General features: G+C 51.4%; 1 protein-coding gene across 1 annotated transcript in view; it reads right to left on the bottom strand.

The window, feature by feature from the left end:
- The window catches only part of TGM3 (transglutaminase 3), a 38,337-nt gene that overhangs the window by 7,483 nt on the left and 14,678 nt on the right, over window positions 1–16,176 (bottom strand). Inside the window, exons 6-9 of the mRNA XM_047069161.1 lie at window positions 13,996–14,173; window positions 13,770–13,905; window positions 4,176–4,279; window positions 2,803–3,048 (exon numbers count right to left, since the gene is read on the bottom strand). Of these exons, the coding sequence (XP_046925117.1) occupies window positions 2,803–3,048; window positions 4,176–4,279; window positions 13,770–13,905; window positions 13,996–14,173 (664 nt within the window). The remainder of the gene's footprint in view (window positions 1–2,802; window positions 3,049–4,175; window positions 4,280–13,769; window positions 13,906–13,995; window positions 14,174–16,176) is intronic.

Raw genomic sequence — 16,176 nt, 5'->3', positions numbered from 1 at the left:
AATGTTAGAGTGAGTTCATAAGCAAAAAGAGGGGAAAAAAGGTGATGATTTAGAATTGGCTTCATTAAAAAAAAATTTTTTTTTTTTTTCCAAACCACTTCACCGTGTTATTCTGCTTTGTTTCTAGAGGTGCTTTGGGGTCAAAGAGTGGCACTTCTGTCCATGTCAAAAAAGAACTTCCCGTGGTCGGTTTGGTTCCGTGTTATGACTAGTTTAAATTGTCGAGAGAGTCCAGGTTTTAAAACCCCAAGGATGGATTTTCTGACTCCGACTCAGATTGTGAACACTGCTAAATGTGACCGTTAGAGATGGCCCCTGGAGAATGGCCATGGTGACCCTCAAGGTCGTGGCTCTTGGGCATTAAGGTGAGTAGCCACCTCCACACCTCTGGGCCAATGGTGGCCACACAGTTCACATAAGGCTCCCTGCCTTGACCTGAAGATAGACCCAAGATCAAGGAGAAGGTGCACTGACACTCCAGGAATGTGGGCAGACATACACAAGGAAGGATTCCCATGTTTGTATCTGCAGACCATACTTAATGGCCCCCGTCTTCCCCAACCAACTTGTGACATTTTTAAGACACCAGATGACTTATCGTAAGCACTTTACAACTTAGCGAGGCCTTTCCCGTAAGTTACACGTAACAACTGGCTGAGACCTCAGAGGCCAACCCATCCAAGGCCATCGTGTTAAAAGGAAGGCCTTAAGAGAAGACGCTACCGATCCAAGCAACTGGTCTAATCATGGGGTTAGAAGCAGAGAAGAGGGCCAGTCCCCACGTGTCTATACCCGTAGTCCAAGGTTCCCCCCCAGAACATCCTACTGAAAAGGAGACAGGCAGCCAGATTACCCAAGCTGAAAGCTCCTGGTGGGCTGGGTTCTTTCTGGTGCCTTCCCATCTTCTAGCAGAGTTGTAAGTCCACACCCAGGGCTGGTGTCTGTGCAGGGAGCTGAGCCTTCTGTCCCCAGGACCTCAAAGCAGGCGTGTTTGCACAACGAGGCGCAGAGCCCAGATACCTATATAGGTCACCTGCTGAGCTTACTCAAGACTCAGCTTCCTGCTACTGTCTTCTCCCTTGGTGTTGACGTTGCGCAAATGCTTAGCAACCCATTTTATGAGCTTTTCCTCCCCGGGGCCCTCGGAGACGGGCCGGCCGGCATCATTAGGTAAGGAGAACCGGGGACAACAGTCATCAGCTCTGCTGTCACGCAGAGGCTGGGGCACTGTCCTGCATGGACTCACCCCAACCTGGCCACGGCCCAGCCCTTCTCCATTGGTGAGGAGGTTTGGCTGGGATAGGCAGAGCCCCTCAGTAAGCAGAATCAAGGTGTGACAGCAAGGTAAGGAAATCCACGGGACATGTGTCCAAGGGAGCAGTACCCTTCAAAAGGTACCTTGGGAGGTCATCATTTCAGTGCAGCGACGGAAGTCCAAGTTGATAAAAATCACCACTATTTAATACATCCTCACTGTGCCAGGCACTGCTCTTGGCCCTTCCTGTGCACAAGCTCATTTACTCATTTATTTATTTTTTAACGTTTATTTATTATTGGGAGACAGAGAGACAGAGCATGAGCAGGGGAGGGGCAGAGAGAGGGGGAGACACAGAATCCGAAGCAGGCTCCAGGCTCCGAGCCGTCAGCCCAGAGCCCGACGCGGGGCTCGGACTCACAAACCTCGAGATCGTGACCTGAGCCGAAGTCGGACGCTCAACCGAAGGAGCCACCCAGGCGCCCCTGCACAAGCTCATTTAAATCCTACTGAAGACAGGCATCGTTGTTCTCATGTTACCGGGGAGGGAGCCGGGGATCAGAGATCCTAAGACTCCTGCGTGAGGTCTCCTGGTTATAGATGTATGACGGGAACCGACCTCCTGCCCCCCGGCCCCTACCCTTGTTTCTACGTCATGACAGTGTTGAAAATTCTTCGGCATCTCCCTTCCCCCTGGCCTGTGAGCTCAGGGAGGGCAGGGCCCCTGTCCGCTGTGTCGCTCATTGCCTCCCCGGAGCCAATCACGCAGCGGGCACCAGCTGGGTCTCAGTCCATGTTTATTGACTGAGAGAAGGGCTGTCTGGTCCCAGCCCTGGGGATGGCCTGCAGAGGCAGCTTGGGGACCAAACTGAGGCTACCGATCTCATTACCCTAGGCCTATGCTTCCAAATGCCCATAAATACCACTACCCGGGCAGGTTCCCCGCCCTCCGCCACCAGACTTGGGAGTCAGACCCCGTCTCCCGTGCTCAGCTTTCCTCTTTTGTGAGCTGCAGCCGACACCAACAGCCAGCATTTGTGAGGGTTTTGGGCTTCACTCCAGGGCGTGCTCTGGGTCCCTTTAGGGGAGCACCGAGGCAGGGACCCACATCTTCGGGGGCTTTGCCCATTTCGGAGTCCGGACAGTGTTTCCCGCCTGTGTTTCTTGGAGGCTAGCAATTTCTCCTAAAGTCCCCGGGGCAGCCTCCCACGGGAGTCGTGTTTCTCCCCGTGGTGTCCCATCGCAGGGCTGTCACCCCAGTTGTGGGAAAGGGACGCGGCCGGAGAGGAGCCGCACTGCCAGCTGCCAGGCCCCGCGGCAACATTCCACGGGCGCCGCGTCTGCCTGTGATGGTTCCGTCCCCACTGGAAACAGTCGGAGGAACTGGGCGTTAGGCGCCAGGGAGCAGTCCTCCCATTCAGGCCGAACGGGCTGAGAGCACAGGAGGAGGGGGAGGAGGAATTCTCTCCCTCCTCCGCCCTCAAAGCCGTCTTCCCACCGCCCAGCCCTGGGCGGCGCAGCCCCCAGGGGCCGTGCCCCCTTCCTACCTTCTGGATACTTGTACTTCTCCGTGATGTCCATGCGAGAGTTGCTGCCCACGGCCTTGGTGCTGATGTACCTGCCGATGCTGCGGGCGTCCGTGGAATTCTGCTTCTGGGTGTTGTTGCGGGCGTCGTGGATCCAGGTGATGCGGTCGGCGTTCACCTCCGCGAAGACGAAGGGCATGTCGAAGTCCAGGTTCACGTCACCCTCTCGCACGGCGGTCACCGAAGCGGGGCCGCACTGGAACACCCCTGGTGGCCCAGGCGTAGAGATTGGATGCGTGCCAAAGCCAGGCCAGGCGGGCGAGAGCCCCCCCCCGGGGAGGCCGCCCACGGCGACGCAGCTTCTCTGCCTCTACCCCCTGAGACTCCTTCGGCCCCGGCTGCCTGCCCCACTCCTTTGGCCCTCGGCACGGGCCCTCCCGGGGGTGCTGTCATCTGCCGCGGCGACACCCCGCTCAGACGGCACTTCTCCGGAAGACTGGCCAGTCCCGCAACCCGCTGGCCGCCCCGGGGGCTGTCTCCTAAAGAGGAAAATCTTGCCGTCTTGTGCCCTTTTCTACCTTCCCAAATCCTCACCCCCTATTCCCAGAAGAATACCCTAAACCCAGCCCGCAGGGGTCTAGCTCCTCTGAGCTCCCCAGCCCTGCCTGTCCCCTCGCGCCTCCCGCACTTGGCCGAGGTGGATCGGATAGGTAGAGACAGGTGTAGATGTGGATACACAGGATACAGTTTCACGTGACACTCAACATGAACGTAGCCCGCGACACACGGCCCGCGGGTCACAAGCGGGAAGAAGAAAACTTCCTGGAGAGTCTGGGGCCCAAGCCGCAAAGGGAGAGGCCGGAAGTGGGAGCCGAAGCCCTGGGCACCGGGACAGGGAGGGGGCCAGCCTGCATGAGGAGAGCTTGGCTTGGCAGAGGGGCACCGTGGAGGGGACAGAGGCGCTGGGGGCCCTGATCACGGAGGTCTCCAGCTGAGCGGGGGACTCTGGGCGAAATCCCTGGGCAACAGGGGACCGGAAGGTTTCTGTGATGGGAGGGACAGGCTCCTCGAGGCAGTGTGGGGAAATCCCTGTTGGCAGAGCGTGGCGTCTTCCCCTTGTCGCCTGGCACGTGCCAGGGCCTCCACAGCAGTGACAACAGTCGCGTGGGCGCAGGGAAGCCACTCGTCCAAGTAGCAGCCTGAGCCAAGGAAAATTAGGATGGGAAATCTATGCTGAAAATATTTTGTCTTCGTTCCATCGAGCCTTCCTTTCCTTCCATCGAGCCTTCGGGTGGCTTTCCTGAGCCGCGTCCACTGCTGCGCAGAATTGAGAGGCCGGGACATAGGGCGAAACCCAGAGGTGGGGGAGGTAAGCAGGGTTGCTGGAGGGTTACCTTGGCTCCTCTCCTGGGGGGTGGCGTCCAGGACCTGCCATCCACTGTACGAGGGGCCCAGGTCAGTCCGCACAAACCAGCCTTCGTTCCAGACGTGGAAATTCCTGCGGACAGAACCACAGATTGCAGAGCTGGCCAAAGGCCAGGCGGCAGGAGGCGGCAAAATACCACGCCTCTGCCTGACAGTGCGGCGCCCCTTAGTCACCGAGCGAGTTTCCCCTGCGCCAGCTACTGTGCTAAACCTCGCCGAGCACCTAAGTCCTCACAGCGCTAGGAAACAGCGCCTTGATGCCGATCTCACAAGAAGGAGAAACTGAGGCTCGGGGAAGTTTAGCAGCTTCCAACGGTACGGTCAGAGTTTGGATCCAGGCACCCCTAACCCCCAAACCTGGGTCCTCGACCACGATGCTCTACTGCCTTTCTGAGGAGCAGAATGGCCCCCGGTGGGAGCGAGCATCCAAGCAGGGAAACCCACACAGCTTTTTTCCTGCGCGTCCTGCTGGGAAACACGTCTGTATCTCACGCCAGCTGAAAATAAATGGGGCTGCAGCAAGAGTGACAGGTCTGGCTAAGAGCCACGTGCTTCTGGGCTGAGGTCTGGCTGAAGAATGACACACGCCAGCGCAAAGATGTTCTTCGTCAACCGCGTCACCTCGTCTCCCAATCTGCGGGGCTCAGTCGCGTCTCCAGGGATAGCCAATTAGCCGATGTCTCCGTCATCCCACCTGGTGGTTCTGCCCTCTCCTGTCCTCTCTACGCCCACTGCAACTACATTAGCCTTGGCTTTGGCAGCTTTGATCCAACTAGAAGAAACTGTACGTCGGACACGAATCCAACTTCCATGCAACTTGGAAACACAGCGTTTTATACTCGTGAGGTGGAGAGAGTTTGAAGCCGAGTGCCCACTCAGAAACCATAAAGGAAAAAGATCGACACATTGGACTAGGCAAAGATATTAAACTTGCATATACCAGCCAAGCAAGCAAAGTGTAGAAGAAGAAGCTCCTTGTACGTGGTCCCTTCCGCAGGTAACAATAAACTCGGAAAAGGAAAACAAAACAAAACAAGCCCCCCCCACCCCCAGAAACAAAAAGAAAATAAAAACTAAAAAAAACTAGACAACTCCCTGAGCGTGAACAAAACAGAAGGATTTTGGAAAGGAGTCTGAACTTGGAGGAAGGAGCCAGCATGGGGCAAATTGCACTTTGGGTGACTTTGCCCTAAGTCAGACCACATCTGGGGCGAGGTGCAGGGCAGTAAAAACTTCAATGGGTAGCCCACATGTTTCTGACCCGAGGAGCCAAGAAGCAGCCTGGGTCAACCAGGGCCACTAGACAGTGAGGGGGAAGCCCTGGAGGGAAGGAGTCAGAGAAAGAAAATCCCAGATATGTATATAAACTCTGCCCAAGCCTCTGGGCGACTCTGACCCATGCATGTATACAGCAGACAGCAAGCAGTCGGCTAAAGATAAAAGAAATGAGCTGAGATTCGAGTTGTTTCCTGCCATAGGGTGAGACGAGGTTTGCAGTTTGGACCCAGCCCAGGCAGGCTGCTGAAATAAAATAACAGAATCCAGACATACTCAATGCCTGGGATGCAGTCCCAGATGACTCAACATAGGAAGAACCAGAAAAACATGACCCATTCTTCAAGGGAAAAGGCAACAACAGAGAGTAACCTTAAACCAATATAGCTGTGGGAATTATTGGACAAGGACTTTAAAGCAGCTCTCGGGACGAGGCTCAGTGAAATATGGGGAAATATGGCAATAGCAAGTGAAAAGAGAACTTTTAGCCGAGCAAGAGAAACTATTTGAAAGAAAAAAAAAAAAAAAAGAACCAAATGGAAATTCTCAATGGAAAAAAGATGAATATTTTAAATTAAACCATTCAATGGATGAGCTTATTTGTGGAATTGAGAGGCCAGAGGAAAAGTTCTGTAAACTTGAAGATAGACCAGTGGAAATTGTCCAAGCTGAAGAAAAAAGAGAAGAGTGGTTGAAAAAAGATCAATAAAATAGGGAAAAAATATATAACATATACATAGACAGAGATTTACTATAATTAATATTATGAAGTACTTACAAATTAGTAAGAAAAACACAAGAGGACGGGTCAAACACACCAAGAAAGGACAATGAGCAGGCAATTTTGGTAAGAAATACAAACGATTAAGGCACCTGGGTGGCTCAGTTGGTTAAGCGTCCAACTCTTGGTTTCAGCTCAGGACACGATCTCAGTGTCCACATCGGGCTCTCTGCTGTCCTCGCAGAGCCCGCTTCAGATCCTCTGTCCCCTCCCCCACCCCCGACCTTCCCCTGCTCATGTGCTCTCTCTCAAAAATAAAAAAATAAAAACTTAAAAATTAAAAAAAAAAAACTGCCAAGTAAACATACTTAAAAAAAAAGAAATACAAACGATCACTGAACATATGATTACCCTAGCGTCTGTTTAATCCCATGACCACGGAAAGAAAATTAAAGTGACAAAGAGATACCATCACACCCATGCACGGAAAAAGACAGGCCCAGGATGATACATGTGGTTGTGTGATGCTTGTTTCCAGATGTAGGAACACAGGCACTGTCAGAGCTCACTGGTGGGAGTTTAAATTGGGGTGACATGTATGGAGGGCCATTGGGTAATGGGTACGAAAAACCTTTAAAAAATCTACATACCCACTGAGCTGGTAATTCCACTTCTAGGGATTTCTTCTATAAAATAATTCACACGGGCTCACATAGGTACACGTGGAAAGGCGCTCACCGTGGCATTGTTTGCAATAGCAAAAACAATGGAGGAGAAATTCGTCAGGAGGGAAATTGCCAGAGAAGTTGCGGCACAGCCATGCACCAGAATATCAGAAAACCGTCCAAAAGAATGAGCAAAATCAAGCTAGCATTTACGTGGAAAGATGTCTAAAATATATCAAGTAAGAAATGGTGCATGGTCCCTGATTTTTAACCACCACACGATCCTATCTGTCTCTCTAAATTTTTACTTGTTAAAAAATTTTAAGAAAAGAAAATGCAATAAAAAGAAAAGAAAGAGAAAAGAAAAGAGAAGAGAAGAAAAGAAAAGCCAAGAAAAAAGAAAAAGGGGCACCTGAGTGGCTCAGTCGGTTAAGTGCCTGACTTGAGCTCAGGTCACCATCTCATGGTCCGTGGGTTCGAGCCCTGCTTCAGGCTCTGTGCTGACAGCTCAGAGCCTCGACCCTGCTTTGGATTCTGTGTCTCCCTCTCTCTCTGCCTCTCCCCAGCTCTCTCTCTCTCTCTCTCTCAAATATAAAATGAAACATAAACAAATTTAAATTTTTATTGATTGACATAGAAAGATATAAAATAGTTTAACTTGATCCTATTTGGGTCACGAAAACCACCACACATCCATCTAATGTGTGGACGGGACAAAGGGTCTGGGAGAATCCATCTCAAAATGTTATTAGTGTTTTTCTTTGGGAAGTAATATTGCGCATTACTTATTTACTTCTTTGTTATTATTTTATAATCAGGAAAAATTTGTTTTCACGTTGCATGTTTGGAAGAGGCTTCCTGTGGGGCCAGACGGGAATCTGTGTATGCTAGGCAGCTACCGGAGGAGTTAGAAGCACCCCGTCAGTACTTATGGGGTGCCACATGACCGTGCTAGTCTTGCAAGGAACGAGGGGAGATATAAAAAGTCAGCTCCAACACAAGGCAGAAGGGGATAAGGCCATAAGAGGTGAATAAACAGATGAGTAAGAATAATACGAAGCAAGGATACGAGTGAAGAAAAACAACACTCTTATTCACGACTGCAGTGACCATAGGTCATCACAATCTTTCTGGAAGGCAACAGTAGTAGATGTCAGAAGCCTTAAAAATGTTCCTTCCCTTTAATCCAGGACATGCCATGTCTAGGAATCTTTCTTACGGGACTAATCACAGATTGTGCTCAAGATTTATATCTGAGAACGTCCATTCCTGTGTTATTTATAACAGGGAAATAGATAGGTAACCTAGGGAATAGGGATTATAGTAATAGCAAAAGTAGGAAAAGAAATAATGGTTCAACCATACAGTGGAATTTGACACACTCAAAACCTTATTTTTGGAGATTATTTAAAGACATAGGGAAAATGCTCATCATATAATGTTTGGGCGAAAGCACAGGACTTTAAAACAAACAAACAGGGGGCGCCTGGGTGGCTCTGGCGGTTGAGCATCCAACTTCGGCTCAGGTCATGATCTCACAGTTCGTGAGTTCGAGCCCCGAGTCGGGCTCTGTGCTGACAGCTCAGAGCCTGGAACCTGCTTCGGATTCTGTGTCTCCCTCTCTCTCTCTGCCCCTCCCCCACTAGTGCTCTGTCTCTCTCTTCCTATCAAAAGTAAATACATGTAAACAAATAAAATAGAAAACAAACAAAACAGCGAGGTTCGTTTCCAGGTGCGGAAAAAAGGAGGATGCATCTGTGATACGCTCCGTCTTGTACCCTGCCTCGTAAAATGTGTAATCCCAATTCCATAAACAACTGATGGAGGAAAGATTGGCTGGAAAACGATCAACTACTCAAAGTATGTGAACAATGGGACTACAGATGGCTCGCATTTCTTTATTCTGAAACTGCCTGTAATGGGGGGGGGGAAGGGTCATCATAAAAAGGATTGCTAGGAAGGTCCACAAGTCTTTTGGAACGGGCCTCCAAGATCAGTGAGAGTTCGCCCGGGGAGAAAGCAGGGGGTGTGAGGTGATCAAGGGACGGGACAGGGATGGGAAAGCAGTAGGAACACCAAGTTTCGCGTTCGTCTACTTCCTGGCAGAGAACCCTAGGGGAAGGGCGGGTTTGTATCAAAAATCGGTAAGTCGCTGGATTTTAATATTTATTTGCAAGGCGGGAATTTAAGAGCAGATAACAGATTACATCCTGGTCCCTCCCTCATTTGGAAGCCAGGACTTTACGCACGATTATTTGGGATGCATGTGCCTGTCTCTCGAGGGGTTTCGGGGGGGGGGGGGGCTCAAGAAAAGGACACACTGCAGGTGTTCGAACTCCCTGAGGCGTTTACTAAAAGATGCGAATTCCCCTATCTACCCCCATCCCCCCCACCTAAGTCGGTTCTAATATAATCTTGGAAGTTTATAAACCATTGCCTTAGAGACGGCATCTGCCCTGTGCTGAATTCATGGGGTCAGGAGACCCCATCTAGAAAGGAACCCCCAAAGCCCTCTCCCTTCCCCTGGTAGACTCCCATTTGTTCTCAAAGCAGTCCAGACACAACCTCCTCCAAAAAGTCTTTTCCTGATGCGGGGAGCCAGTGCCGGCCGCACGTCTGGGCTATCTCTGAATCTCGCTCAGGATGCGGTTATTTGGGCTTTTCTCCTCCACACCTGCTAGTCTCCTTACGCAGCCGCGAGCTCCTCTGGCCCAGTGCCTGCGTCTCGCTCCTCTTGGGGCCCTGGGCGCCGGGCAGGGCCTGGCACGGGGGACGCACTTCATCGTGTTTTCTGGGGCCCGGGCCATTCTGGGAGCCTTGGTTGCCTCGCCACAAGTGTGAGCGAGGCGCGTTGGGGCGGCTGCGTGTTAGTGGAGGCCGGTAGCCATGGAGAGATTGCATCACGAGCCAGCTAACAGGCTGAGGTGTGGTTGCCAACAGCTCTGCCCCAGAACTGGGCAACTCTACCTCCCTGTGACCGGGCAGGGCGGGCCCCACGTGCCTTCTATCTCAGAGCTATATAAAGTCTGCAAGCAGAGTCACGTCTGTGACTCCAGAAATTGGGGAATCGAGTCAGGCGAATTAAGAAAACAGGCCAGAGATGTCAAGGGAACGATAACCTTGGCCGTACTTGTTCCAAATCTTTTGCTTAGCGTTCAGTGACAGAACAAGGCCCCACAGGCCTCCTCTGCAGTGGCTCGGAAAGGAACCGAATGAAAGAAGCATCTCAAACTAAGCTCCCTGCCCCCACCCCCAGAGGAGCCTGATTCTCGAGAAGCGAATACTCCAGAACCCTGTCCCTCTTAAGCCGAACCACTGGCATGAGCAGCATGGCTTGGAAGAAAACCTACCCCACTGGATGCAGTTAATGTGATCAGAAGAAAGATCTGGAAGAAATTGCTGAGGTCCCCCGGCCTAGCCCTTCGTTTTGCAGATGGGAAACTGAGGCACAAAAAAGTTAAGGAACCTATGTAAAGTCATACACTTTAATTTAGAGAGCCTGAATGTCTCTCTTACTTCTCTCCGGGCCTTTGTTTTCTCATGTACGGAATCAGCAGGTCCCTCCCCAAGATCCTTCCAGTCTCCTAAGGTTCTCTGACTCGGGAGAGTCCCGTTGACAGGGATCTGTGTTCCACCCCTCACTTGGACCCGGATTCACAGTTTGACTTTGGGCAAGCCATTTCCCCTCACTGAGCCCATGAGATAGCGTTTAGTCTTTTTAAAAGATGTTTAGTTTTTAATTTTGAGACAGAGAGAGAGAGGGAGAGAGAGAGCGCGCACAGCGGGAGAGGGGCAGAGAGAGAGGGAAAGACTCTCAAGCAGGCCCCTGGTTATCAGCGCCGAGCCCGACTCAGGGCTCGATCTCACCAACCGAACCGCGAGATCCTGACCTGAGCCGAGATCGAGAGTCAGACACTTAGCTGACTGAGTCACCCAGGTGCCCCGAGAGAGAGAGCGTTCAGTCTCCCAGAGAAGGGCCATCTGCCACCTAAGTGTGAATCAAAGAACCCGGCCCCTCCATCTGCACGGGTTGGACGGCACCCAACCTCACCGCAGCCCTGCTTGGCATCCAGCCAAACTGGGAAAATCTCAGAGTCAGCAGGGTTCGATTGCTCAAGGTAACATTAATCAGGAATAATAACAATGTTCTCTGGCATGTCTCTGGTACCAAGTTGCCTGGGTTCCAAATCCCACCTCCACCGTTTGCTGGTTATGTGCCTTGGGCGGGGGGCGGGGGGGTGACTCTGTGTCTCAGTTTCCTTGACTACAGAACGGGGGTGATGACGATACCGCCCTACCTCATTGTTCCCGAAGACCCCGCGTAGGCCCCGAGAGAAGTGTCCGGTAAGCAGTGATTGCTCAACAGGCTATTCGTCGCTGCTGTCATTATCAGGCACTATTGGCCATTTCACCTCACTTGATCCCTACCTTCTATTTATTACCTGAGGCAGATCCGGGCAAGGTTCTCCAGGCTTTCAACATTTGCAACCCGCAGAGATTCGGATCAAGGTTTATTCTGTCCAAACCCAGACTATCCTTCTACTAAGAGGTTAGCGAAGTCCCTCCAGGCGGAGGACGACTTGTGGTTTCTCTCCCTCCTCCCCACCCCGGGTGGCATCTGCACAGAAGGGACAGCACGGGTCCCTTGGGAAGGGGAGCTCTCAGACAAAAAGTGGGGTGAGCCGGAGTTGCAGGGAATTGAAACAACGAAAGCCGGTGAGAGTCTTAAGGGAGCGTTAGTCTGGGGCCAACCCTCGTATGTCACTGATGGATAAGCGTGGAACCAGAAAGATGAGGTAGCTTACCAAAAGTCCTCGGGCAAGATGGTAGTCGGGCTGGAACCAAGACTCAGGCCTCCCTGTCCTTCTATCAACCAGTCCCCACCTACAACCGGTAGGGAGTGGGGTGGGGAGGGACCCCTGGTTGCCACTGCTTTCTGAGGACACTTCAGAAGAAGCTGGTGGGGGGTGAGAGGGTGAGGGGTGAGGGGTGAGGAGACCCCCAGCAAGAATCAGAGCTTTTGGGGCCTGACACCCTCCAACAAGGCCCCCCCCAAAAAAAAGACAGCAGAGACACCCTGGAATGCCTCCAGGGGCCCATGGTTGTCCTAAGATGGTCGCATTTGGAATGAATCATAAAGCTAATGTGGTGTGGTAGTGTGAACCAGTAACCAAGGGAGCTGCATCCTAATTCCAAATTCAGCTTAAAGGCCCCACATTTCTGTTCTCAGGAAGCCTTCCTTGAGGCCTCCTTTCCCGAGCTCCCACGGTGCTTGCCGTCTGATGTGTTTCCCTGGCATACCACACACCATCCTGTGTCGCTAAACGGTCTCGACTAATGGCTTGCCCCTTCCCTGTCTTCTGACAGCAGCAGAGGGACCGAGTCTCGAGCTCTCTGGTCCCTCTGAGGTTCCTAGCATGTAGGACAATCACAGAAGGGTTGTGCCCAATGGGACCTCCCCTCCCAAATGGTATTGGGCCGAGCATCAACTCTTGTGAAGGAAACCAAGGCCAGGAGTGACATTGCCCCAGCAATGAAAACAGGTTGCGGTGGGATTTTGGACACAACAACAAAAAGGAGAAGACAACCAGGGAGAAGAAACGAGGGAGAAGAAAAGGTACCCACTTACAAGAAGCTGGAAAACAAAATCTTGCTAACGCAGCAATGTCATTAGAGAGGAAATTGTACGTGCCCAGATCAAGAAAGGACATCCTGAAATGAGCTTTCTCTCCCTCATTACTCCCTGGAATCCACGTGACCTTGGGTGAGCTACATAAGCCTTACTCTCCTTCCGAGGCGAGGGGATATTGATATCACTCAGTTCCGTTGTTGGTGTGGGGTTGTTGTTGATTTGTCTGAACAACTTTTCCCATTAGTATTTAGTCCCCTTTGACTCATTCAACCGGTTACACTAAGCGCATTTCAGAAAAGCTGGACCTCCCTCTTCTGAGAATATTAAGTAACAGGGAATATTTAATAAGACTGTCTCAGAATTGAATGTCTGGAAATAGATCGCATCAGGTTATCTAGCCATATGTATGCATGTGAGTGATTGTGTGTGTGTGGGGGGTGGATAGCCTTTGAAATGGATTAAAACAGTAGATTATTGACATGGGCCTGTAGTTCTTTGCATATATCGGCACAGAGATATCTATGTGTATGTACAGATATAGACATAATTATTTTCAGTTGCCATTTGGTAATAATTTGGCTTACTGCACAATCTCAGATAGCTGTAATAATATTTATTGCATGTATATATTGCTGTATGAAGTCATAGGTCTATGTCTATAAGTTTTATATAGCCTGCCTCCGGGGGCCATCTATTATACATTACATGTGTATGTGTATGTATAGATACACGTGCACATGCCATATATACGGTTAGAAATGTATATGTTCAATTACACACAAAGCTTCTTATGTTCAGCTGGAATCCAGAATAAACTAGCTTTTTATCGTATCAATCCAGGTACACGAAAAGTACATATGCGTAAGAGAAAATGTGTTGCTTTCCTTTAAGAAAGCCCCTAAGTCATACGAGTCGCCTGAAATAAGGTAAATTTATATTTATCACCAGAAAACCAATCGTTTCAGCATTTACAGTTCTCAAGTACAGAGGGTCTAATGGGCCCTGTAAATTCAGGGCGATTGCACACAGCCCGTGAGCCATTGGCTTTCACTGGTAGCAGAGCCTTCATCTGAAGGCAGGGGGGTGGACCGCCAGACTTCCCAGGACCCTGGGAAGGGGTGTTTTGGATCTTACTAGACGTCTAATCAGCACTGCCCACGTTTCCATTCTAAAGCCTGTGTCGATGTGTTAACTTGCCTCCCAGCTCCTGTTGGGAGCTGGGTCCCAGAAGCTGCTCAGGGCTGGTGCTCAGAAAGGGTCGACTACTCACCACACACTATCACTGCCCTTGTCCATGGGTCTCCCATAGGCGTCATAGTACACGTCCACACTGAGGTTTCGGTCTGTGTCATGAGCCGAGTTGAAGTTGGTGACCACCCGGGAGGGAATCCCGAAAGACCGCAGCACTGCAAGTCAAGGGGGCCGTATGAGGACCCAGGCTGCTGTGGAAATGACCCTCCTGGGGCCCCCTACTGCGGCCCACCGACGCAGAGTACCTGTGTTGAGGGTCCCAGCAAAGACCCAGCACTGGCCATATCGGACTGGCCTGAAGCCAGACCTTTTCCACTCCTTGAGGATCTCCACGCTGCCATTCCAGTTCCGTGGGTCCCGGCCACCCGTGTAGCTGCCGCTCCAATTCCCAGAGATGACACCGTTGTCATCATTGCCATTGACCTGGGCAGGAAAAACCCCACATGAATCAGCGTAGAGTTCAGGGGACAAGGCGGGGAGATGAGGAAGGAAACCGGGGAGATGGTCTAGTGGTTTCTCTGTGTCTTTCTGGCTGATTTAGGGATGATCATTGTAATAGCGATCCTCTAGGGGCATGGAACAGTTTAGCAATTTAAAAGTGCTTTGGGCCATGATCGATGGCCCATGACCCATCTATCAATCCTCACATGGCCAACTGAGGCTCCACGGCTTTTCAGTGGCAAGGCAGAGTCAGTACCCCAGCCTGCCAGAACTCAGGGACTGTCGTTGATGTCTGACTTGGGAGTCTATGAAGCAGCCAACTTCTTCTTGGAACGCGTAAAGATGGAATATTGCTTTTCATTCATTCACTTCATTCATTCATTCATTCATTCAACTTAAGACGTGATTCTTGGGGAAGTAACAAGCAAGATGCAATGTGAACAGGGCACCCGATTAGGAATCAAGAGACCGGAGTTCCATTGTCTTTTAGAGACACACATTGAAGTCTTTACGAATGAAATGATGTCACCAAACAATCTGCAAAGGAGGGGGTCAGAGATGACACAAGACTGGCCTTGGGTAGAGTAACTACTGAAGCTGGGGGTGGGTCCACGGGAGTTCAGTTTACTCTTTCCTCTACTTTTGCGAAGGTCTGGGCTTTTCCATGACAGAAAAGTTAAAAGAAAGAAAGGAGAAACCAAGTTATAAGGCCAACTTTGCCACTTGTCAGCTGGGTGACTATGGGCAGGCCATTCAACCTCTCTGGGCCTTGGTTCTTCACCTTCCTTCCCCTACAGGGAAAGTTAGAAACAAATGACTTCTAGCGGCCCAAGCGTTCGAAGTTTAGGAAACTTTGACAGGCATTTAACCCAACCATCGAGGCTGCGAGGCCTGCTCCCTCTCTTTGTGGGGCTCCGCGAGTGGCAAGACCGGTGAGAGCAGATAGTCTAGACCCAGAAGGATCTTCACCCAGCCTCCCGCAGCCCCTCCGTATGAGGGATGTGCTCTTTTGCCCAGCTTCCGGGAAGGCCTGGGCTATAATCGTGGAATCAGGCAAGACGGGCCTCCTCCAAGATGGGAGATTGCACGGCCCAGCCCATCTCCTGAGTCACAGGTACCCCCGCCACAGCCACCGGAGTGGTAATCAGCAGGGTCATCTCCAGCTGAAAGCAGAGCATCTCAAAGCGCTGCGCAGGCCATAATTAGCTCAAAGCCCAGCCCGACCAGGAGGTCTGGAGAGAGCAGCAGGGAGGTGCAGCTCAGGAACTTGGCACTGAGATACAGTGCTTTGTCCCCAGGGTCAGAGTGAGTCAGCAGCTGCCAGGGCCGGCTAGCCTCACCCACCCTCTCCTGGGCCTGTGAGGCTCAGCCTCCCTTAACCTGGGCCTCAGCTCCGTCCCACCCCTCCCGGGCCACTTGGTTTTCAAGGCTCAGCCCAGGCCCCACTTCCCTGGTTCTAGCCCACCACCTCCATACTCCCTGGGCCTCCCCTCTCCTTTCCTGCAAGGCTCCGTTTTAGACTCCATTCCCTTGCAGGAAGCCCTTTGGTTAGTAAGCAGTCAGAAGGTGGTTCCAATTTCTAACAGCGTAACGAGCTCATTAACTCAGGCTCCAACTCAAAAGTAGAGACCAGGAATGCCTCGTCCATTAACAACAACCAGAAAGGGGGACACCTTCTGGGCAATGAGTTTCAGAGGATTAACGTTCGAGAACTCTTTAGCCTTCAGCTTTTTAAAAAAAAAATTTTTAATGTTTATTTTTGAGAAAGAGAGAGAGAGAGAGAGGGAGACACAGAATCTGAAGCAGGCTCCAGGCTCCGAGCTGTGAGCACCGCGCCCGACATGGGGCTCGAACTCACGGATCGTGAGATCGTGACCTGAGCCGAAGTCGGAAGCCGCCCAGGCGCCCCAACTTTCAGCTTTTTAACTGGCAACATGACACCATGTTTGGACCCTTTCTAACGGAGGCTTTCTCTACACAGCCAG

This window comes from Lynx rufus, unplaced genomic scaffold (assembly GCF_022079265.1).
Source record: "Lynx rufus isolate CCGP_SWC_20201006 ecotype Redwood Valley unplaced genomic scaffold, mLynRuf1.p SCAF_8, whole genome shotgun sequence".
Taxonomy (NCBI): domain Eukaryota; kingdom Metazoa; phylum Chordata; class Mammalia; order Carnivora; family Felidae; genus Lynx; species Lynx rufus.
The sequence above is the reverse complement of the archived record's forward strand: the minus strand, read 5'-3'. Positions and strand labels throughout refer to the sequence as shown.